The sequence below is a fragment of the Choristoneura fumiferana genome, chromosome 8 (genome assembly GCF_025370935.1).
Source record: "Choristoneura fumiferana chromosome 8, NRCan_CFum_1, whole genome shotgun sequence".
Classification (NCBI taxonomy): domain Eukaryota; kingdom Metazoa; phylum Arthropoda; class Insecta; order Lepidoptera; family Tortricidae; genus Choristoneura; species Choristoneura fumiferana.
The window spans coordinates 7349526-7372210 of record NC_133479.1 but is presented as its reverse complement, the minus strand read 5'-3'; the positions used below and the strand labels follow the sequence as shown (position 1 = coordinate 7372210).

At 38.5% G+C, this 22685-nt stretch overlaps 2 protein-coding genes across 2 annotated transcripts; both read right to left on the bottom strand.

Annotated features, from left to right (window-relative positions):
• Positions 1-109: 109 nt before the first annotated feature.
• Positions 110-4579, bottom strand: LOC141430287 (uncharacterized). Its single transcript, XM_074090916.1, has 10 exons — positions 4177-4579; positions 3897-4069; positions 3744-3809; positions 3538-3678; positions 3191-3454; positions 2743-2887; positions 2510-2651; positions 2227-2425; positions 1639-1777; positions 110-1126 (listed from the first exon to the last, which is right to left on the bottom strand). Exons 1-10 carry the CDS (start codon positions 4426-4428, stop codon positions 758-760), a joined length of 1890 nt encoding a protein of 629 aa, XP_073947017.1. The 5' UTR covers positions 4429-4579; the 3' UTR covers positions 110-757.
• Positions 4580-4934: 355 nt separating this feature from the next.
• LOC141430371 (uncharacterized) lies at positions 4935-21991 on the bottom strand. The gene is made up of 10 exons (XM_074091039.1): positions 21291-21991; positions 20200-20280; positions 15554-15729; positions 13944-14151; positions 12967-13154; positions 8282-8426; positions 7168-7359; positions 6459-6580; positions 5693-5851; positions 4935-5268 (listed from the first exon to the last, which is right to left on the bottom strand). Exons 1-10 carry the CDS (start codon positions 21726-21728, stop codon positions 4935-4937), a joined length of 2043 nt encoding a protein of 680 aa, XP_073947140.1. The 5' UTR covers positions 21729-21991.
• Between the last annotated feature and the right edge of the window lie 694 nt (positions 21992-22685).

The window sequence follows — 22685 nt, the reverse complement described above, 5'->3', positions numbered from 1 at the left end:
CAATCTTTTATCTCCATTTTTGTCTAACGGATGTTGAAAAAAATGAATACTTAATTTTGTATGATTTTTTTAAACATTGTCTAAAAAAACACTTATTTCGTATCTCTATTGACGTGAAAGATCTAATATACTTACCTACGAAATCTACATATTTGGGTTCGTCTTTGACGTTTCTAAAACGTGTATAGGGTTTTCATTTCAAACTATAACACAAAAGTTTTGGCCAGAAAACCAGTTATTTGGCCTAAAATTGTTCAACTTTGATGCCAAATATCTCGAAGACTACAATGAACTTTGAAGTAAGTAAATATGGGATACTATATTGCTTAAAGCCGTTGTTGTTAATATAATAAGCTACAAAAAACATTAGAAAACTAAGGAATTGAGATCGAAGGTCATTGGGGCATGGGATCCATGGGCACAAAGGTTAAGATTTTTTCTGGGCCCCTTACCGCCCAGCTAGGCCTCCAGCGCCCACAAGAGGACGTTATCGCCCACTTTGGGAAAGACTGACATACATGAAATGAAGGATAGAAAATTGCAATAAATAGATAAGAAAATATCAGCCATATGGCGTCGTGTCACAAAAATCAATGTGGATAACAATGAAAATGAACTAAACGTTCAACAGAAGGTTGTTCAATATAATATCTACCTACGTTGGCCTCAAAATAAAAATATTTATTCGTAAACGCATGATAACTATGATAAGTGCAAGGTTCTTGGTTCTTAAATATGTATTTAGATGTTTTTTCTTCTAATTAGGTGTTAAAAAAGGTTCTTCAACCGAAGAATTTCTCTGATTTGCTTTTAAATTATTTAAGACGCTGCTCACAACAGAGTTCTCGAATATTTTTTCTGGCCAGGATTCTGATCGTCGGTTGTTTGTCAGTCTACTTATAACTGGCAGGTGACTGGATCTTGGGGTACCCCGGTGGGAGCGGAACGACCTAGTCCTGTTGTCTCTAGTCCCGAGGAGGGAGGTTAGGAGTTTGTCCAGGGCTGCGATTTCGTCTTTTTTAGCGGTTGCTTGCTTGAAACTAGAGCGGGGGGAAGCGATGCTGGATCGACGGCTGGAACGCAATGATACTGGGGTGCGGCATTGCATGCCGATTGTCCGGAATACCTGAAATGTATTCACTCAATGAATATTTATTAGGTACTTATTGGTAGTTTATTGGAGTTGTCCGAGATAAAACTACTGAAATGGATTGGATCGAGGTTGATACCTAGTTTATTCGGATACTTAGATACATTTGTAGGTGGTAGGACTTTGTGCAAGGTCCGCCCGGATTGCTGCCACCATCTTGCTCGCTAATCCTGTCGTGAAGCAGCAGTTGTTTCACTGTTGTGTTTCGACGTGGAGAGTAAGCCGGTGAAATTACTGGCACTTGAGGTATCCCATCTTAGGCCTCTAGGTTGGCAACGCATCTTTAATACCCCTGGTGTTGCAGATGTTTATGGGCGGTGGTGATCTCTTACCATCAGAAGACCCACTTGCTCGTTTGCCATCCAGTCGGAAAAAACCTAATGTCTAGACAACTATTGCTGTGAATGTCCTTTAATTTTACGCTACGATGTCTAGGTACTATTTCACATAGATTCCACTACGGCTAAGTAGGTACTTATGCTAAATACCTCGTCTGCATTGTGACTTTGGTAGCTCATCCTCTTAACTTTCCTGTAAGTCTCATCGTCTAGAGCCTCCTGAACGGCTGATTCCAGTTTCTCCTTGATTTCTTCATCAGACCCCTGATTAAGGTCCTCTAAAACAAGTCTATTAGGAAATAAAAAGAGACAAATTATTATTTTCATCGGTAATGTTTAAGCCGTTTAGGAATTTAAGGTTTAATTTTAAAATGGCATGTATATGTACTACCAGCTGTTGCCTGCTACTCGACTCCGTCTGCAAATAATTCATTTATCCCTATGCCATGGAAGGTATAGGTATGCTTTCTGGGACAAAACTATCTTATGTCTTTCCCAGGGTCTCAAAATATCTCGATACCAAATTTCATCTAAATCAGTTAACAGACAGAGAGAAATACTTTCGCATATTTTGTGATTCAAATAGTATTTATCTAATAAAATGACAGTAAAATTGTGTATCGGAAACAACTTTAACAACGCCCCCTTATAATGGGGGCCGTTCGAGGAAAGGTCTAATCTAACTCAATTTGCAGAATCGAATTTGGAATTTAAATAAAATAAACAGAATGTCTTTACTCGGCACGCTCGTCCTCTTCGGCCTCATGCAAATTGGCCCGGTTAGCATCTCTAACCACTTTGATGTCCTGCTCCCAAAACCGCCTCAAGTCCGGGGTCGAAGTGTAAGGCGCGGCAACCTCCTTTATTTTGAGGAATATAATCGCCGTAATGAATATGCAGATTACATTGACGATTGTAAGACAGCAGCTCACAATTCCTGTTTAATTTATTTAATTAAATTTATACGATTACAAGTTTATGTAATTGAATAAGAGATTCAGTTAATTCAAAAGGCACTTGCCGTTAACTGCGAACTCTATTGGCAGGTAGTCATGGTAGAGAGGTTGATATGAAGAGTTGCCGGTGTATGCTTCTCCTTTAATATGGGGTATTTTAACGCCTGGATTCAGGAGCCAAATGCAAGCCAAAGCCCAGTACAAACCCTAAAGAACAAAAACTTGTCTGTAATGTCAATTATGAGATTATAACTACAGTAAATAAAAAATCATTAAAACCTTGTTCTACAACACTTACACAGTTGACGACTGGTGGTAACAGAGAAGCTGATATTGCTATGCCGATTAGAGGTCCAGCGCTTCCTTGAAGTAAAGCCAGAGCTACTCCAGTGCCTGATGTTAGAGCCCATAATACGCCCATCCAAAGAGCGCGAACGTTTCCTCTGTAACAAATTATACAATCATGTTTATAAGAAAGAAAGAAAGAAAGAAAGAAATCATTTATTGCCACAAAAAAATAAAATAAAAAAACAAACAGTTGAAAAAGAAAAACATACCTACACTAAACCTAATCAGAAAACAGTTTTTTGTGGCAAAAGGAGCGGACTCAGCATTTGCTGCGAGTGCAAGCGTAAGCCTGCATTGCGCAGCGCTGATTTTCAGTCCGCCCCCCTCCCCGCACTCCTTACCGCTTCAACAAATAATGCAAGCATGTCCAAAAGCAGATTTCAAGATTTTTTTCTTACCTGGATTTCATCTCTTCAGTTGGCCAATCACCAAAACCCCAAGGCATATCCGTACTGCCCAAGATCAAACCGAATATAAAGCCAAATACGAGTGAAAAGAACATGCCCAGAATAAGACTTTCGAAGCCGCTTCTGACGAGGCTCCAGTCTGCTATGATGGTCCCGAATGTGATGGACATCACTGGACCCATGAGGGGAGATACCAACATGGCTGCTACTATGTTTGAAGCGTTGTTTTCAACCAGTCCAAGCGCAGCAAGAGAGCTAGGTAAGAGAAATTTACTCTGGATACAAGATTATAACGCTAGGTATAATGATTTTTTTGTGAATCTATAATAGGTACTTACTCTGCTGTAATTATCAGAGTAAGGTAATCAAATGAGAGCTCTCCACCGCCCCTTACACCGTCAACCACTTGCTTCACAGTCAATTTGGATCGTATGGACTCCACGAAATTGCGCCAACGCTTGGCTTCCTCTGATTTTCGTCTGCGGAGCAATATTATTCTAAAATCTCTTCAAAACTCTTTAAAGTAGAATTGAATGTTACTTACACTATTGTATCTTCATCATACTCTTCATTTTCGATAGCAGAGTGCACCACACTGCACGGTAACACGCTGAAAAGACCATTTCAGTTAACTCTATAATCAGATGATGAGTTACACCGTCTACTGTTTATATTTAGTGGTGACCAACATTCTTACCTTACGATGGATTGCCAACGGACTCCAATTCCGAGCTGGGTGAGACAGTGCAGCATGGTCTCACACTTATCTCCAGTTGGCAACGGAAATATTACCTCGAAGTAATTGCCCACTTTGTCGCTCAACCACGCTACGTGGTTTATTTCAAGCTTACATAGCAATTCTTGCAAGATCTGCCCACCACGAAGGAGAAAAATTAAGATTAAAGCTTTTGTAAGACGAAAAATTAAATTCTAGGTTCAGCAAGCGAGAAGCACTTGAAAAATTTCGACTTGCTTACACTTTCCAGCGTGAAAAACTTATCTTCTTCTTTAATGTTGTCCAAAGTTGGATTAAACGCCTCATTGTAATAATGCTGAGTCAGATGCACTGGGATACTTCGCGACTTTTTATTTCTTAACTCGACCTCTAATTGGCTCGGTTTAAAAGATTCGTGTGGTTCCAGAGAAATTTTCTTTGGTCTACCGAATCTTAGAACATGCTCGTAGTTACTAGAAGGAATGCTAACTACGAATATAACACCGGATGGCATGATTGAGCGTGATAGACGTTATAATAAAATATCGACACTGATGCTCTACATTGACATTGTAAAGTTAATTATGTATCCTCCGTTAATTCAACCCTGATTAGATTTCATTACAGGCTGGGTGTGATTCGGAAAACGTTAGATAATGGTTGCAGCCAAGTTCGACGCGAAATATAAAGAAATTTTTATGTTTCATTTTGTATTTTACGGTTTATCAAAATATACATAAGTACTATATATATTTGATTTTTTAAAGACGTTTTTAAGTTTGCTTTCTCGTTCTTTTTTAAATTCTTCAATTTATTATATTGATATAGGTATTTTTTTCTGTAGATCTGTATCTAGGCACTGTATCTGGTCTGTGCTTAAGCACCGCGGAAAAACTTATTATATCGTTAGTATTACTTAAAGTAAAGTAACAAACAACAGGAAAAGTTCATTAACATTTTATTACAGGTAAATTAAAAAATACCTAGAATTGTATAAACATTAAAAAATTAGTAAATGAGCTAAACATTATAAGATTGGCTGCCTAAAATTATCCGTGGTTTGGGATCGACAGTTAAATTTGACGATGGTTCTATAATAGGGCATAGGTTTTCCATATTTTGTTCGAAACCCTTGTTAACAAAATTTTCTTGTTCTTCGAAGCCAGCATTACAAAAGCTATTAACGTTATCAAGATCTGTTATACGCTCCTTATTATAGAAGTTTTCCTTTTCTATGTTGTTGGAAATCCGCGTGTCGGTGATATCTGACTTTAATGGAAGATTCTCTATGCTGTTGAAGATGTGGCGACCATCTTGTAAATTGGCTTCGAAATTGTTAGGCATGGAGGTGAACCTGGTTGAAAAATAAAATGAAATGGGTAAATCTACATAGGTAGGTATAAGTCTTCAAAAGTCAATCCGTTAAAAACTGTTCTCGTTGATCTCGTGAAGAATTTTTAACAGAAACCTATATGTTTCACTTCTCATGCTCGGAAACTTCGTATTTATGCTAGATCTAGGCGACAATAATAATAGTAAATAAATGAACAATTGTTTCCACCGTAGCTATTTTACTTCCTCGCAATCGAAGTGACAAGAAGAGTGTTCGATCGAGTATTAAACTTGTTTTCGCCTCGACGTCTATATCCACTCTCGCCGTACGGGTCGACTGTAGGGTGGCTATATGAAAGTCTTGGGTAAACTGGCTTGTTTTATGCTCGTGTTGCACAATCTAAGTACTATTAATTTATGCTAATAATGAGGATTTAATAACATACTGGTCTTTTTGAAGACAATACGTCTCGATGTGTTGCGCTCTCATGCGGCGTATGGCCGGAGTCTCCCGTCGATAGGTCACTGTGTCACTTTGTATTATAGGTGGATGTACTGGTTCTTTGATTTCCTGGTCAATTTTACAGGAATCGTTGGAAAAATTGCTAAAATAAGATGCACAAATAATTTATTCAGTAATTAAAATCAGGGCCCCAGTGGCGGGCTAAGCCCGGCCCGAGCGCAAAGCTGAATGAGGCCTCTCAATATTACACTTTTATGTACTAAACACATTTTTGTCATTTTTGAGGAATCAGAATTTTATCATGAGAACTTGCGAACATTTAGAGGCCCCGGGGACTCGAGACTCGGGGTTGCGCCCCTTCCGCCCAACTATGCATAGCCACATCTTGGAGCATTTATCACGGCTTTTCACTATATCAATGAACTACAATCTTTCGCCTTGCACTTCTGTTACCCTTATGCAGTTATCTGGACGATACATTTTAAATCTATCAACTATCATAAACATAATATTAAATACTAAATGATTTGAACTCTTGACAAGATCATTTCTAAACTAAAATGAGCACACAAGCTTTCCCAAATTATCAGAAAAACGTACATACTGGTTGGTGTTGATTTATGTGGAACTGGAAGACAGAATATATTTGTTGCACAGACGTAGCTGCCTTGCACGTGTGCGAATGAGCAAAGAAAAGTTACAAAATATACACATCACTAAGGGTCTTTTAACGTTGAAAGCCAACTTACCTATACTTCTCCCATTTAGTAGTGTTGCTGTTGTTGTAAAACCGTTTAGAAGATTGATGTGATATCCTATTAGCTCTCCACCATAAAACGTCTCTACGTTCCAGTGGACATACCTCTTTTACCTGTTTATAATTAACAAAGAAATGTGTAAATTAGGAGCCTTTGAATCTAATAAATAAGTTTCTGTTGAACATTTTATTTTCAATAGGTACAAGCTTTTTTTGCTGACTGTAGGTACCTACCTACTTTTTGTTAACATTACCGTACCAAATTTCAAGTCGATGCCATTAACTATTGAGGAGTTCCGTCCTGCGGAAACGATCCTGGCTGGACTACTGGGATGTCACTACCAGATTGCTGTATTGTCACGCAATTTACAGAAGTATGCCAAATTTGAAGTCAGCGACCACTGAAAGTTGGTCGAATTTAACTTGCATGATTTGACCCGCACACACATACATACAGACATACATACATACCTACATGGCAAGATAAATAAAAGCTTGTAATAATAATAATTAATAAGTGGGAAGCAGGCGTGGAGTGTAACTTTTTGTCAGGCAACACGGAGAATGAGGAAAGCTTGAGTGAGTTATCTTCGGATGCAATACCTCACATCATTTAATTTACACAAGCCGCACTATCTCAAAAGTTTAGGCAACCCGGTGGGAATCGAGTTCAGTAGGAAGTACCACAGTACATTACATACCTTGTAAACAGCAACGCCTGCCACAAATATGCAAGCAATGTTGACAAGTGTGAGGCACAGGGACACTGTTCCAAGCACTGCTAGCTCAGTGGGCTGGTCGCTGCTGTAATAAGACGTGGTGACCACTCCGGTGAAATGGGCTTGGTCGTCAGCAAATATCAGTTGTACAATCGCCATCGCCCATAAAAGACCCTATAAACAAAATTAATCATCATTGTCGGTCTTCTGCACGCCCTCCTAGGGAGGCATAGAGTTTTTTTTATATTTATTTAATCTCATAATTAACCCTTACAGTCAAGCCACACATGCTAATTATATAATAAGAGAAGTGAATAATAGAATATAGGTATGAACTAAATATTTACGTAAAGCATTTATTGAGGTCGGTGTCACTAGTGACTCCAAATGCCGATGCAAGAAATCTCGACTCGGAGGTAAGAAACAAATCCAGACTGGTGTCACTGTCCAGGATATCGTTTAAGGGAGTCAATGCTCGGTGTAGGAGTCGGTAGAAATGACAGGGGGGGGGGCGTAATAGGTCCGTTAGCATTTATGCATAGGTAGGTAGTAGCTGGCGTAGGTAAATTAACTGTTCCGAAATTAACTTAAGGGGGCATGAAAATATTATTTTTGGTTCGAGGAGGCTCGGCGAAATAAAGGTTGGGGAACCCTGCCCTAAATGTTAGAACTTGGGGTTGGTGTTTCCACGAAGGTCCAGTCTCGACGTAGAACTCCACACTCGTTATAGAATTGCTTCACAGCTACTTCATAATATATGTAATAGTTTTATCAATATCTGAATATTCTTGTTTTGCTGCTGACCGAAAAAGGGGTTGTCAGTTCATAGTCTATTCCAGCGATATCCAGCTCTTTTAGACTCCAAGTGCCGGCTAAGCACCAGCAGATGTTCCTGCACTCCAATTTCTGGCCAGAGGGCGTGGTTTTCCGTCGCTTTAGGGAAGCAAGGATAAAAATCCCTAAAAAACTTTTTTTTTGTTTTTAATGTCTTTTTGTTTTTTTTTTATTAGTATACTTTGAATTTTACATCGCATTGGTTTTACTGTAATGCTTTTTTTTTTATTGACAAATAAATAATATCATCTACATAGCTTACAGCATTGACAGCAGGCGGCAGCAGCGACGCTGAGATGGCGACTCCCACCAGAGAGGCGGTGTTCTCCCCCAACACTGACAGAGCCACTCCTGCGCCACTGGGTATGGCGACCAGTACGCCGACCCACAGCGAACGGATCTCACATCTAAACAAGAAAACTAGAGCTAAATAGTAAAGTACCTATTACCTATTTTGCAAGCTGTTTATTAAAATAACTGAAAATCTCAGACATCCAAACAGCCTTTTCTTATTTTAGGTTAGATCATTATTGCATTTATTATCAAAATATTTGAATTACCTATTTCAAAAAATATTTGTAAGTTTTACTAAGCCAGTAGAAGCCAGTGATTGTACTTAATTTCTAACTCTACACTCGTAATTTGCACTTATTGGTTGCGCTTCGCGTTTTTAGAAGAAAAAGAAACTGACAGAAAAACGACCAGTATTAAATGATCTAAATAGTATACTTATGCAACCTTCAACATGCTGCATTCCTCAGGTTGTAGCCTTTAGACTGGGCGCACATAACAACCTCCTTTAAAGTATATAGTGCGATCGATTCTTCGGTTCTGAGTTCTGGCCCTATACCTACTATGAAATGCAAAATTCTAACTTCGTATCTTGCCGTCCCGCTGATGCTAATATAATTTAATAATACGAGAGTGAGAGGGACAGTACGGTACGAACTTCGAATTTCGAAGTAGCCCTCCTGAACAGATTACTTTTAGGTTTCAATTATTTAATAAGAAAATTAAATAAATGAAAACTAATATAAGGTGCTCCTTATAGTTTTGAAATAGCTATAAAATTTATATCGTCCATACCTACTACGATGTATCTACAAACAAATTTTGGGCTGACTTTTAAAACCGCTGAAAATGAAGCCGCGTAACAAAAGACCGCAATAGTAGATTATTGTCGTTGCCTGGAAGTAGGCAATTGCTGGCTGAGTATGAGTATTAAACGGACGAGCTTGCGAGTCCGTTTAACTAATACGAAGCCAGCTATTGCTATTCCAGCCGAGACTAATATAGGTAAATCTTTTCTCAAAAATCCATACTATATTTATTATTATAAATGCGAAAGTAACTCTGTCTGTCTGTCTGTTACGCTTTCACGCCTAAACCGCTGAGCTGATTTTGATGAAATTTGGTACAGAGATAGAATAGACCTTGGGAAAGAACATAGGCTATTTTTTATCGCGAAAAAGAGGCTTTAAGGGGTTGAAATAGGGGATGAAAGTTTATAAGGTGGAAGTTCGTCGCTGTCGAAGTTAAAACCATGAAACTTGGCATTTAGGCGCTTAATAAGAAATAAATCGATATTTCTTTGAGCTTTTTTGAAAATTCGACCTGTGAGGGGGTGAAATAGGGGATGAAAGTTTATATGGAAGATCGTCATTGTCGAAGATAAATCGATGGTTCTCTATAAAACTTGGCATTTACACACGTGATAAGAGATAAATACATATTTGTTCAAGCATTTTTGAAAATTCTTCCTATGAGGGGGTGAAATAGGGGACGAAGTTTATATGGAAGATCGTCATTGTCGAAGATAAATCGATGGTCCTTTCCTTTATGAAACTTTTGTTCAAGCGTTTTTGAAAATGTTACCTGCTAGGGGATGTTAGCAGAGGGGATGGTGCAGTGTTAGCAGAGCCTTCTAAACTCATAAGCAAAATGTACGCAATGTGGGGTCATTTTAGATGGCTTATTCACATAGACAGTCAGACATGAAAAATTATGATTTTCAGATTTTTCTTATTTATTTTGCTATAAGAGCTACCTTTATGCAAAATTCCAAGTTTCTAGGACAGCCGGAAGTACCCTATAACTTTTTCTGTTGAGGCAATTTGTATGGAAACACCTTTTGAATGACTGTAGCTTTTGATTGCCTTGACTTAGAGGTTTGATTTTTTCACAGCTAACGGAACTATTGACCTGAGTTTAGGGTCTTAATTTCAACTCGATACCTATACTCCGCGCGTTTACGAGATAAAGGGTCTTGACAGACAGACGGGCGGACGGACAGCAAAGTATTCCTACAAGGGTTCCCTTTTTCCTTTTTAGGTACGGAACCCTAATAAATATTTGCTCTGGCGCTTTTCAAATTTCGACCTATTTACTTGAAAATATGGGGATGAAAGTTCTTAAGAAATTCCAAACAAGTTACTAAGTATAAGTATATTTATCCTATGCTTAGTAAAAATGCCTTGACTTACAGTAAAGGACGTAAGGTGAGAGTTCACTATGAAGAATTAGTCCTTTTGTGTTGGCAGGGTACAATACACGTCGTATTGCTAAAATGTGGCTACCCGCAAAATATTTGTTTTACCAAAAACATCGGATGGATGTATGTATGGTAACAAAAAAAATAGTTTATATTGTAGTGTATTAAAATAGGTTATTTTCGGTAAACCATAAAAGCCTATTAAATAAATAATTCCCAATTACTATTACAGCGGACAAAGTCGCGGGCAAAAATGGTGAATAATTCTGAAATAGAATAAACTTTTTCTCAAAATATATTACAACATTTAATTTTATTCCAATATTTTTCTTATGCTTTCCCGCCTTTTTTTCATTAAAAATGAACTGCAGGTGTATTTTTCTATCGAAAATACCACAAGCTGTTTCAGACCCAATAAAAAAAGCCCTGAGTTCAAGCAAAATATCTGATACCGGCCATTAGACTTCGCTGTATACGACTTGTGCCAACATTTCCATGGCCTTTTTAACTATTAAAAAAAAATTGTGACTGATTGCAGGAGCGCTAATTTATTATTGTCGAGCTAGCGCGCCTGCAATCTTTTTAACTTTTTAATTTCTCGCTGACCATAAACTATGCACTTCACCTTCTGATGTTAAGAATAATGTCAACTTTTACGGACATTTTTGAGAAAAATATCTTATTGTTTCATACTGGGCACTCCAACAGAACGAAATTGAATCAACAGCGTAATATGATACTTTCTATCCAATAATACTCGATCAAAAACACGCGATACCTACTACGGAGACGACCTAAATTAGGATGAATTACACTCCACTGAACAAAGCTTAATCCGGCCGGGTTTTTAGAATGTTTGATCCCTTTTTACCTCTCTTCTAAAGAGGATATCTGGTTTTCTCCAAGTATCCTTTATCTAGGAGAATTTTATTGAATTAATTTGAATTTTCTGCTCAGTTTTTTTTTAAACTCTTTTGTAGAATTTTAATCTCAAGCCAAATTAATCTCGAGTTTAGTAAACAGATTCCTAACTTTTAGAAGTGGGTCAGCAGGTAAGTAAGTACCTTTGTTACATGCGTCCATAGAACTCTATTCCCATCGGCTTGCCTTATATTTACAAAATAGAACAACAAGACATAGTACAGAATTTATGAAAGGCGTAAGCGATCTTTGCTTCGGCTTTACCACGAAAATATCTGACCCCCACGCGGTACCCTTTCTGACCTGAGGCCTTATAATACACATAATTCAAATCACAATCTTTCACACTTCTTTCTCCATCGAAAATACAAACTGAAACAAAGATTAGATGCATAGAAAAACCAGAAAAAGAGACCAGCCAAAAAACTAATCTTAATTTGATTGCTTAATAGCGACATCTCTTGTCCGGGTGAGGGGTTAGTTCCGATGGGGTGTAGAAAGTTTCTCGATGAGGGCTAAAAGCATAGATGTCGCTATTGTCGCTGCTTAAGTAACTAAATAAGAAACAAACAAGCTGAGATATGTGGTGCATAGGAGAAATTTGTGTCTGTACTCCTGTCCGAGGTGGAGTAGCGGTATAGCACGCAGCACGAAATGCTGAGGACCTGGGTTCGATTCCCAGCGCTGGTCTCTTTCTGATTTTTCTATGCATCTATGTTTCAGTTTGTATTTTCGATGTGGATTCTACAGGATGACCATAAAAGAACCTAAAAAAATTTGAAGTTGAAATAAAAAATAGGAAAATACTCCAAAGCACCAATCTTGACACTTCTTTCTCTCACACACTGTAAGATGAGGGTAGAAAGAGATGGTAAAAACGATCGTGAACGCCAGAGCGTTAGATAATATGGCCACTGGACGTTGTGAACATCCCAATATCCTTCACGGTTTTTAACATGTAACTACCGCGAGACTCACTCATATTCATATTAACTGATAGTAAACTCAAGTCTGAAATAGAGTTTAACCGGGATAGTGGTTGGGCCGGTACCCCGCGTTGGAAAACCGTGTTAAATACTCGTACCTACTGCGTCATAAGCTTGTATGAACGTGCCTTTACAGAGGGATGGTGATAGTGTTGTGTGTGTGTGCTACCCTACAGTTGATAATTATCACAAAAATGACTTTGAAAACGCGGGTAGTCGCGCTATAGGGCTGACACTATTTATCGGACGTACAATACCGACAATATCGACATGATATTTTGTGTACACGCCCATAGAAACTCTAGTCAGTTTGACACCAGTTTGTATGGACATAGTAAACGAAATATCGGGTCGGTATTTCCATGTCGGTATTATCCGTGCCGGTAAATAGTGTCACCCGCGCTATAGTACAGCGTTGGCGCGCAGTGCGCATGTTGTAGTAACCACAGAGTTGCGTTGCTCCTAGAAGTAGGGCTGCGGATTAGCCCGAAACATGCCGAGCTAAACTTTATTTTAATATCCTTCACGGTAGTGAGAATGTCTACGTACCGCGTCATCATCTCGTATGTAGGCCACTCTCCGACTCCGTATCGACCGTCGACGGCGCAGACAGCAAGCCCGAAGATGAACCCAATAACGAGCGCCAGAAACAGCCCCAAGAGCTCATGCAGCACCCCTAGCTGCTGCAAAGAGCGGTCGCGGACCGCCGTGCCCAGCGTCCCAGCTGTTATTGGGCCCTGGGAATGAACTAAAACAATTTAGCATGGTTTTCACCAAACGGCTCGCATCGGATCGGATCGGAAAGAATTTTACTATCTTGTACTTATGCGTCAATATCCTGCGTCGCGATTGGCGGTCGCCGCATCCGTTCGTATTTTTTCCGATCCGATGCGATGTAAGCCGTTTGGTGGAAATCATGCATGCATCTACGCAAGAAATGTGTGTTCATGCAGTTCCTCCAGATCCACACTGTAAGAACACACACAAATCACACAAACCCTTTTATCACCACCACCACACTATACTGACGCGTTTCGAACTCAACCAGAACTCATCTTCAGAGCAACAGGAAAATATCGTGAACAAACCTGCACAGCCTGCGCAGCCATTCAATGGTAGGTATGTGTGAAGTTCCTAATTCGCACTGGGCCTACGCCATTCTGAGAGGAGGCCAGTGCCCGCAGTGGGACGTATAAAGGCTGAGATGATGATGACTGGGCCAGCGTTGGAACTACGGCTCAAGCACTTTCATTATGAGAGGAGGCCTGTGCCCAGCAGTGGAACGGCACCAGACTGGCTGTTTGGAACAAAACGCGCGGCGCATCATGCAATCATCAATATTATTTTGACACAACCCCTGTCACGGACGTCAACAAACTATAGTGAAAGGTTCACAAATCCGCGCTGTGAACAGTTTTTTTGCGCCGTTTTGATGTAAGGTACATGCAGTCTATAGATTTCGACGGCTGGGACGATGATGATGACGACACAACTTCTGCTTCACTTGGTTAATTAACTTATCGTACCATTAAGGGTGAAATCAGCATACTGGCGACTAGTATAACAGTTGAATTTTCCACCAAGCCAATGGCAGCGACGAACGCGGCCACAATGAGGAGGAACAGCCAATCAAAAGTCAGGGCGGCATCAGTTCGGACGTCGTGCAGCACTTGGGCCAAGTTCGCACGAGCGCGCACCGTGGAAGAAAATCTTGCCCACGCGGAATCTTCTTCACTGCAAATTGTGAGTAAAGTACAATTTAATGAATCAGGCCTAAAAACTATCCTATATATACCTAGTAACTTTTCCTCCCTTACGAGAGGGAGCAAAGTGCAACTTTTCTGTTCAAGGCTTTGCAAATGCAATTTTTTGAAGTTGAATTGTAAAACCACGCCATTCTCTATGCTGTTTGCATTATATACCTAGAATTTTTAGTAATTATATCTAGATATTTATTTTCAACTTTCTTAATGCTCGGTGTAAAAAGTTGGACTCATATTCAACTCGGGAGCAAAATTATTTTCATCTTGGCCGTTAACAATTCAACCCCTCATTACGCTCAGGATTCTAGTTTAGAATACCTACCTCGCTATGCTCAGAATTATATTGTAGGTAGAATCCTTTGCTACATTTTGGATTCAATGTACCGCCCTCGCCGTCAATACACCATTTCGCTCCCTTGTGACACAAATAACTATTGCTCACCCATGAACTTACTATAGAACGAGTACATACGTCTATGTAACAAATAATTTGTTCATGCAACTCCTCCACCTCCACACTCCAAGGACACGACACAAACCCAACCACTATAACCACCACCCCGGTGCACTTAATAGTTCTTATTTTTAGTACTAGAAAGCTGTAATTGCATGAATATATCATTCACGCCACACCCCCCTTGACTCTAAAAATAAACTTTTAAATAGAAAAATTTGAAAAAAATTAAGGGTGGTATTAAAATAGAATTAATTTACAAGGAAAATTATAACGGCTCAGATTGCTTGAGAAATTAGTTTAATAGTAAATAACAGCCTAAGGTATAAAATATACCTAAACTTGGAAGATTCCGTAGTACAATACGAAATCCTTTGGAAAATATTATTTGAGTATTTCGCAATTGCTACGAAATCCTATCTTGGGCGTATCCGACACGCTCTTGACTGGTTTTATTTACATAAAACTGACCTGTGATTGAGCCCTATATACCTTACCTGATGGAAAGCGCAAATGAGGCCAAAGGTGTATATCACTGCTTCAGTAACAGGACCAGTCTAGCCATTGACATCTATGTACCTTACGGCACTAGACTGGTTGTTTGGAACAAAACGCGCGGCGCATCAATCATCAATATTACTTTGACACAACCCTTGTCACGGACGTTAATAAACTATAGTGAAAGGTTCACAAATCCGCGCTGTGAACAAATTTTGTGCGCCGTTTTGACGTAAGTAACATGCATAGATGTCGATGAGTCTAGCCTTGAAGAGCACTGGGTTGTATTTATCTGGAAATACCGACGATGGGAGCGAATTCCATTCCTTCTTCGCAGATGGAGCCACGATTTCGCCACCAATAGCTAGTTTACAATAAATTGAAATATAAAACAAAAAAGTATTTGAATCTTTCCATTTACCTTTGCAGCCCCTCAGTGTCATTTTCATAATGTTCTATTTCATCATTGCTGGCTCTGAAGTACAGCGTGCAGGGAATGACGCTTATAGAAGAATTGTACCGGGAGCCTATGCCCAAGTTCCTCAGGACTTGGAGCAGCTCCTCGCATTCATAACAGGAGTCCAGGGAAAACAAAACCTGGTGGGAATTGATTAAACGGTTTTAGCAGAGAACAACTTTCCTTTTTAGCATCATCATCACACATCGTTCTCGAATGGAGCCCGCGCGGCAAGCACAGCGGAGGACGTCAACCAACGAAATGGACGGATGACCTGGGGCCGTATTGTTTGACGTTTCTGGCGCCCGCGATCACAAATTAAGTGACAGTTTTTTGTATGCGAAATCTGTCATTTGATTGCGATCGCGAGCGCCAGAAACATTAGGCAATACGGCCTCTGGTTAAAGTCGCGGGTTTACGCTGGATTGCCGGCCATTTCCTACCCCGAAGCTACTGAGGGTATATGGGAGAGACCTAATGTCAACATTGGACGTCCTACGGCTGATATAATATTCGCCATTACCTGCGACTCCCGTCCGCGTAAATTTCGTTATTGCTATCCCGGGAACTAATGCAATTTTCCGTAATAAAAACTATCATGTCCCTTCAGCGGTTTAGACGTGATGAGGTAGCAAAAACAAACAACCGAAACAATTTTTTTTTTATTTGACTGGATGGCAAACCAGCAAGTGGGTCTCCTGATGGTAAGAGATCAACCCCGCCCATAAACATCTGCAACAGCAGGGGTATTGCAGATGCGTGCAACCTAGAAGCCTGTGTGATTTTATTCGATTTATTCTGTTTGTTTATAGGTTTTTATTTATTTAGTTAACAACCTTGAACATATACTGTCATGAGCCTATTAAAGTCCCTAAGTTTTTCCCGCGACCCTTGTGACTGTGAGCTCCTCTTACTAATATTTAATAAGCTAAATATGAAAAGTGTGTTGGGGTGATCACAAAGGACGGTGAGACTATTGATTAAATCTATTGCAGAGTCATTTTGTGAGAGCAAATATTTTTCCTGTAAACGAGAGCCTGAAAATGATCAAGCACAACGCAGTTTGGTTAAATTGGGCAATATGTAACCTAACTACAGATTACTGATTGCGGGTCATTTTGTAGTTAGTAATCTCAGCAAAAGATTACAAAAAGTACCCGTAAAATGTAGTTAAAAATTTCGGTTACTAACTACAAATTTGTAGTTGCAATCACGGTTACTTGAAGGTTACTTGATTACTTTTTCTAACTACATACTTAGCTTAGTACAAAAAGATTAGGTATATCAAATGAAAAGACCACAGAACAGATCTACCTAGATAAGCCAAGTTCCTCAATCTGTATGAAAACCAATCGTGTCACTTTTTTTTCTACAAGCTTTTATTTGCAATGTATTTCCTACAACAGTTACAAAACAAAATATTCTTAAAAACTAAAGTAGTTAGTAGTTATAACTTAATGTAACCTGATTAATGTAGTTAGAGTATATGTAACCTTAACTACTTGTACCACTAACATACACTACACTACATTTGTAGTTAATTAATCATGTAATCGTAATCTGTAATCAGATTTCAAAATGTAGGTAGTTAACTACGCCCTACACTGGCCTTAAGGAGTTACATTTCATTTTCAAAAAATACTATAGAGCCCGACAGAACCTGTACATCCCTATTTTGTGAAAAAGTCTCACGTGTAATATATTTTTGGTCGTAAAAAGGAGTTAAGTATTAATTCATTACAAGAGGCCGAATTTGGTTAACTTAAACGCCCGTTATCCCTAATTTAGTACACCTCGCCTACAAGATTTCACGTCCTTAGGTAAGATTTTTCTAGTTAGTGCAGACTAGTTCCATACATAAGATTAGCTAGTACCCCTTGCCCTACCCCAGATGAGGCTACGAAGATATTTATTTTTGATCAAAGTGAACTTTAAGGTCAAAATCATTTCGAAATCGAGGTTTGTAGTTATGTTATATTGTTCTCAATTTATTTAGTATCTAGGTACTTATATTCTTCACAATCGAGCAAGTGGATCATCTGATAGGAAACTATCACCACCGCTCATGAGTACCAAGTACTTAAGGAGAGTAATTGATTACTCTGCTTTTTCTTCCAACTTGACCAGGAATACACTTAATTTTTTAAAATTTCATTTAAAGCGGAATTAACCATCCCTTAATTACTACTGTTAGTAGCCTTAAATTCTGTTTTCCTGGTAGCTAATTACAAAAGTTCAGGCCCTGTTTTCATCGTAAAATACGAAAATACGATTCTCTAAATACATCAGGGCTCTGGGTAGGGTTGCCATCTCTTGTTCTTGTTAAAAGAGGGTTCCGTCAAAAAATAAAACGGGCAAATTCATTCATACATGTCTACCACTCAAAACAACTATGTAAGACATTTTAATAGTTTTTCCTGTAATCGACACGGTATGAAATAGGCCAGCATGCGTAAACTTGAAATTCCGGGAGAATTCTGTTTATTTTAAATTTTTGGAGCCGCGAAATTTAAATTATCTTTGCTAAAGTCTGGAGAAATTCCCGGAATTTCGGGAGAGATGGGAACCTAGTTCTAGTCACATTAGCCACAGCACGATACCCATTCAGAATTAACCGTGTCGGTCAGGAACATTAAATGAATCGGGAACAATAAAACAATGCTGTTATTAGTGCCTTAGAGGTTGTGTCGGGAACAGGAAAGCATACCTAGTACCTATCGGAAATGAGTACGTAATTAATGATAATGATGCTTATAAACGGGAGGGGCTCATCATTATAAATCTTTTTTCATGCAATTTTTATTAAATCTAAAGAGCCACTTTATGTAGGTGTAGATAAAATAAATCTTTAGAAAAAGCATGAGTCGGTACCCTAAAGTCAGTGAGTAAAAACCAAGTACCTAGTGATTATGAATTTGGGTTAAACATACTCGTAAACGAGCCGCTAATTTATTTTAAAAGAAAAAATGTCCGTAAATTTTTTAATAAAACATATACCTATTTGTGAAAGAATGTATCACTCTGAAGATTCTCTTTTCCTAGTATAGATTACCTATGCTTCTTGTGTTCCCATAGTCATTAAATAGACCACCGAGCAATTCGATCCCCTTATATTTATGATCGCGCTGTTTGAATGCCCCGCACGTATCATAATCGAGGTTTGTTCTGAGATATCTTTAGATTCCATTTAAGTGCTTATACTTTTATTTATTTATTTTTAATTTAAATAATTCACAGTATGTCTTAAAAACTAACCCGACTATTTGTGATTCGGGAGACGTGAGAAGGACCAACCCACGACCTACCCTACCGGATTCAATATGTTTATCTTACCAGTGTTGGTGAGATAAACTTTTTTTAAAATGTTAAAAACAAATAATATTAAATTATTTACAAAGTGTGGGGGTTTTACTTTTTATCAATTACTGAGGGTGTTGGGTTGGTCCTACTCTCGTCTCCTGAATCACCCAGTAGGTACACTTGTACTATTACAGGTTTTTTTTTAATTTTGTTTGACAAATGTTTTGTATAAAATGGCCGGTGTTAGAAAAAGTGGAACGGATGGTGTAGCATTGGAACCTTTTGTAAAAGGTGACGAGCAATTGACAGTATGCTATTGTAACTTGTATTAATGACAATGACACTAAAAAAATAAAACATATAACAAAAAAAATATCGACTACAAAAAAAAATGAAAATACTTTTCAACCAGTTTGAAGTCGGTGCCTCAGCAAGAGCCGGCAGGAGTGGATCTATAGCTAGTCCTCTACCTTCACCACGTCTACACACTATCTAATTGAGCTTCTATCACACTCTTACCGGGTCGTGCAGAGGTGCTGACTTCAAACTGGTAGAAAAATACTATCAAAATACTATCATGGTTATAGACCACAGTCTAGCCGGTTAAGATTTTTCGTTGTCATTTTTTTCTCTCATTTTTTAGGGTTCCGGAGCCAAAATTGCAAAAACGGAACCCTTATAGTTTCGCAATGTCTCTGTCTGTCCGTCCGTCCGCGGCTTTGCTCAGGGACTATCAATGCTAGAAAGCTGTAATTTTGCAAGGATATATACATATGTAAACTATGCCGACAAAATGGTACAATGAAAAACTAAAAAAAATTTTTTTTAGGTTACCTCTAATAGATGTAAAGTGGGGGTGATTTTTTTTTCTCATTCAAACCTATAGTGTGGGGTATCGTTGGATAGGTCTTTTAAAACCATCAATAGTTTTTTTGGATTCAGTGATTTGTTTGCGAAATATTCAACTTTAAAATGCAAATTTTCATGAAAATCGAGCGCCCCCCCCCCCTCAAAAATGTAAACCAGTGGGTGGAAAAATTTGAAAAAATTCAGGATGGTATTAGTAAGTATATCAAACTTTCAAGGAAAACTATAACGGCTAAGTTTGCTTGAGAATTATTAGTAGCTTTACTCTTAAATAGCAGCCTAAGGTATAAAATATACCTAAACTTGGAAGATTCCGTATAAAATGCGAAAACCTTAGAAAAATATTACTTAATTTTTTCGTAATGGCTACGGAACCCTATTTTGGGCGTGTCCGACATGCTCTTGGCGGTTTTTTTCTTCATTTGTATGTTTAAAAAGCTTACCTGCCAGTGTTTATTTTCCTCTGTCGTCGTCCAAGTTGCGTTGTTTACTATATTAAGACGCGTAATGACTTCCGAAAGTATCTGCGGGGAAATTAATTGTAAGTTGATTAATGCTCAGAATAAGAGACAATAAATGAGAAGATGATAATTTATATATGTTTCATAACTGTTTACCGTTTAGTGATGATGAACTTAAGTTTTTCTTTGCAAGTATGGTGGAGCATTGCTTTTGGTGTTCTCCGAAAAGCTTGTACTAAGAATATTTCAAATTTAATTTCGCACTTAGATTTCAAAAAACTGAGAAGTGCAAGTAGGTGCTGTTTTCGAACTACTACTGGGTAGTAACTACACTCTCATTGAGAGGTTACGCCAATAAGTTCCACTAAAAATGCCTTGCAACTTAGATTCCGTCGACATTTTTTGTCTCATTATTTGCTACCTACATATTAACGCCCAGAAAAAGCCATCTGTTTGTAACAGCTATAACCTTATCGATAGATGCGGATACAATGTGGGAGGTATTGATTGTTTGTCGATTGTTTGTGGTAATTGGAACGAAGCGGGAGGCGCAATGTTGAAGCCGGACATTTATTTAGACATTTGACAAGCTTCATTTGTGTGGGTATTTCACAAATTTCCGTAGTAAAAATCGATGTATCCTATATAGACTGTGAGATCTTAAGGGTCGGAGAGTGAATTTGTAAATTAAACTCCAAACGTCAACACTTCTACTTACTTAAGTACCTAGTTAGAATCTAAGTTAGATGGTGGTCACTTGGCACCATTTTATGCTATGACTGTTCATAACTTTGTAGAAAACTCTTGCTGTGTCACCGGCAGTTACCGGTTTGCCGGTATCATCGGGCCATTAGAGATCGGGGGTGGAACCACAGTCAGTTAATAGTGAAATTGTGCTTCATGTGACGGGAACCGTACCAAAAAGAAGATGGTGGGACGATTTAGAGAGACATGAGGCGGATTAGGAAGAACATCCCAAGGCCGGAGACTTGTGGAAAGAAAAAAGGGAAGACCTTTGTCCAGCTTTCGTCATTAGACTAACAAATAGAAAATATAAAAATCGTAGAACTTACAGATTCAAGCGGAGTATCCCGATGAAAAGCACCAGAAATATCAGTCATGCTGGCAGGTTGCGTTATCCGCAACTTCTTTCTGCGCTTCATCATTTGTTTTATATCCCAAGACTTATCTTTAAGTTGGCGCTCGACACTCAAACCCAGCTTATAACTCTCATTCAACACATTGTCGCTTTTAGATTTTAATAATCCGAAATCACCACTTTCATGCACGCACTCCGAAGACTTACACTTACTCAAACCGCGCTCGCCGCGAAACGACTCAAAGGAACTTTTTATGTTGCCAAACCTTTTATTTGTCTTCAATTCACGGATTAATTTGGAAGCCTTCTCGTATTTTTCTTTTTCCACTACTAGTTTCGAGGATTTTGCTTTCTTTAAATCCTCCTCATGTTCTTTACGTGGAATATTCACAATGAACAGAACACCCGCCATTTTTAAAAACTTTTTCTAGCGCAGGCTAATTATTTTTCACGAGTGCAGTAACCATTTGATCGATGGCTTTGGTCCGAGTGATTCAAACGTGTCCTTAACGGACAGTTATATCAATGGTGAAGACATTAACTATTGTCTTAATGGTTACGGGTTGCTTACGAAACGTCACGCCGCGCCCGGGAAAATAGACAAACAATCCGCTTCCGACTCATTCCGAACTAATTTCGCAGGAAATGGGCTGCAATTGTTTTTTACGCAATTATCCCATCTTGCAAAATTGTTGTTGATTGTTCAAAAGTAAAGCCTGATTGCAAAGACTGTGTAAGTGTGATTATGTTTTTGTTTTGAATAGAAAATCTACCAAATATAGGGGTCTAGGCACCGAATACGATTTCGTTCCGTGTGGTCCGTTATTATTATTATTAATATTTTGTCTTTTTTGTTATGTAGGTATTTTAAGTTTAGGTTAGTTTTATTTTAATTGTTATGTTATGTATTCTTTTCTTTTCAATGTAAATAAATAGTTTGAAAGTTTTTATTAAGAAAATATTAAGAAAATACAAAATATCCATAGGACTAAAACTACTATTAAATTAAAATAACTAAAACTAAAACTTTAATTAAAAAAGAGAGGTGGGCCTCTTGGCATGGTGCCCATCACGCAGGCAGCATTCCCGCGTTGAACTGCGATTGAGATTCTTTGCGCGAGAAAGCTGCCGGCGCGAGGGTTGCCTGTTGCCTCCCTTAACCTATTGCTGAGCTCCCTGTGTAGTTTGAATAGTTATCTACGTATCTTAATATTAGGCACGAACACAGAATAACAAGTAGGTAGGTAAACAACTCATGTTGTACAACAAGGCTTTTGTACTTTTTTTGTAGTAAAGCATTCTGATTTGATCACACTTCCAAAATTTTGGTTAATCTGTCCTACCTTAGAAAGAAGACAGTAGAGAGAAA

Bases quoted from the DNA above. Each gene is read 5' to 3' on its own strand.
- LOC141430287 (XM_074090916.1), bottom strand. From the start codon at position 4,428: ATGCCATCCGGTGTTATATTCGTAGTTAGCATTCCTTCTAGTAACTAC. The intron at 2,888-3,190 runs GTAAGAAAAAAA...AATTTGTTACAG, and splicing joins ACTGAAGAGATGAAATCCAG to AGGAAACGTTCGCGCTCTTT. The intron at 2,652-2,742 runs GTAAGTGTTGTA...TTTGTTCTTTAG, and splicing joins TACCACCAGTCGTCAACTGT to GGTTTGTACTGGGCTTTGGC.
- LOC141430371 (XM_074091039.1), bottom strand. From the start codon at position 21,728: ATGGCGGGTGTTCTGTTCATTGTGAATATTCCACGTAAAGAACATGAG. The intron at 14,152-15,553 runs GTAAATGGAAAG...CACAATTTGCAG, and splicing joins GACACTGAGGGGCTGCAAAG to TGAAGAAGATTCCGCGTGGG. The intron at 8,427-12,966 runs GTACGTAGACAT...TTTCTTGTTTAG, and splicing joins ACATACGAGATGATGACGCG to ATGTGAGATCCGTTCGCTGT.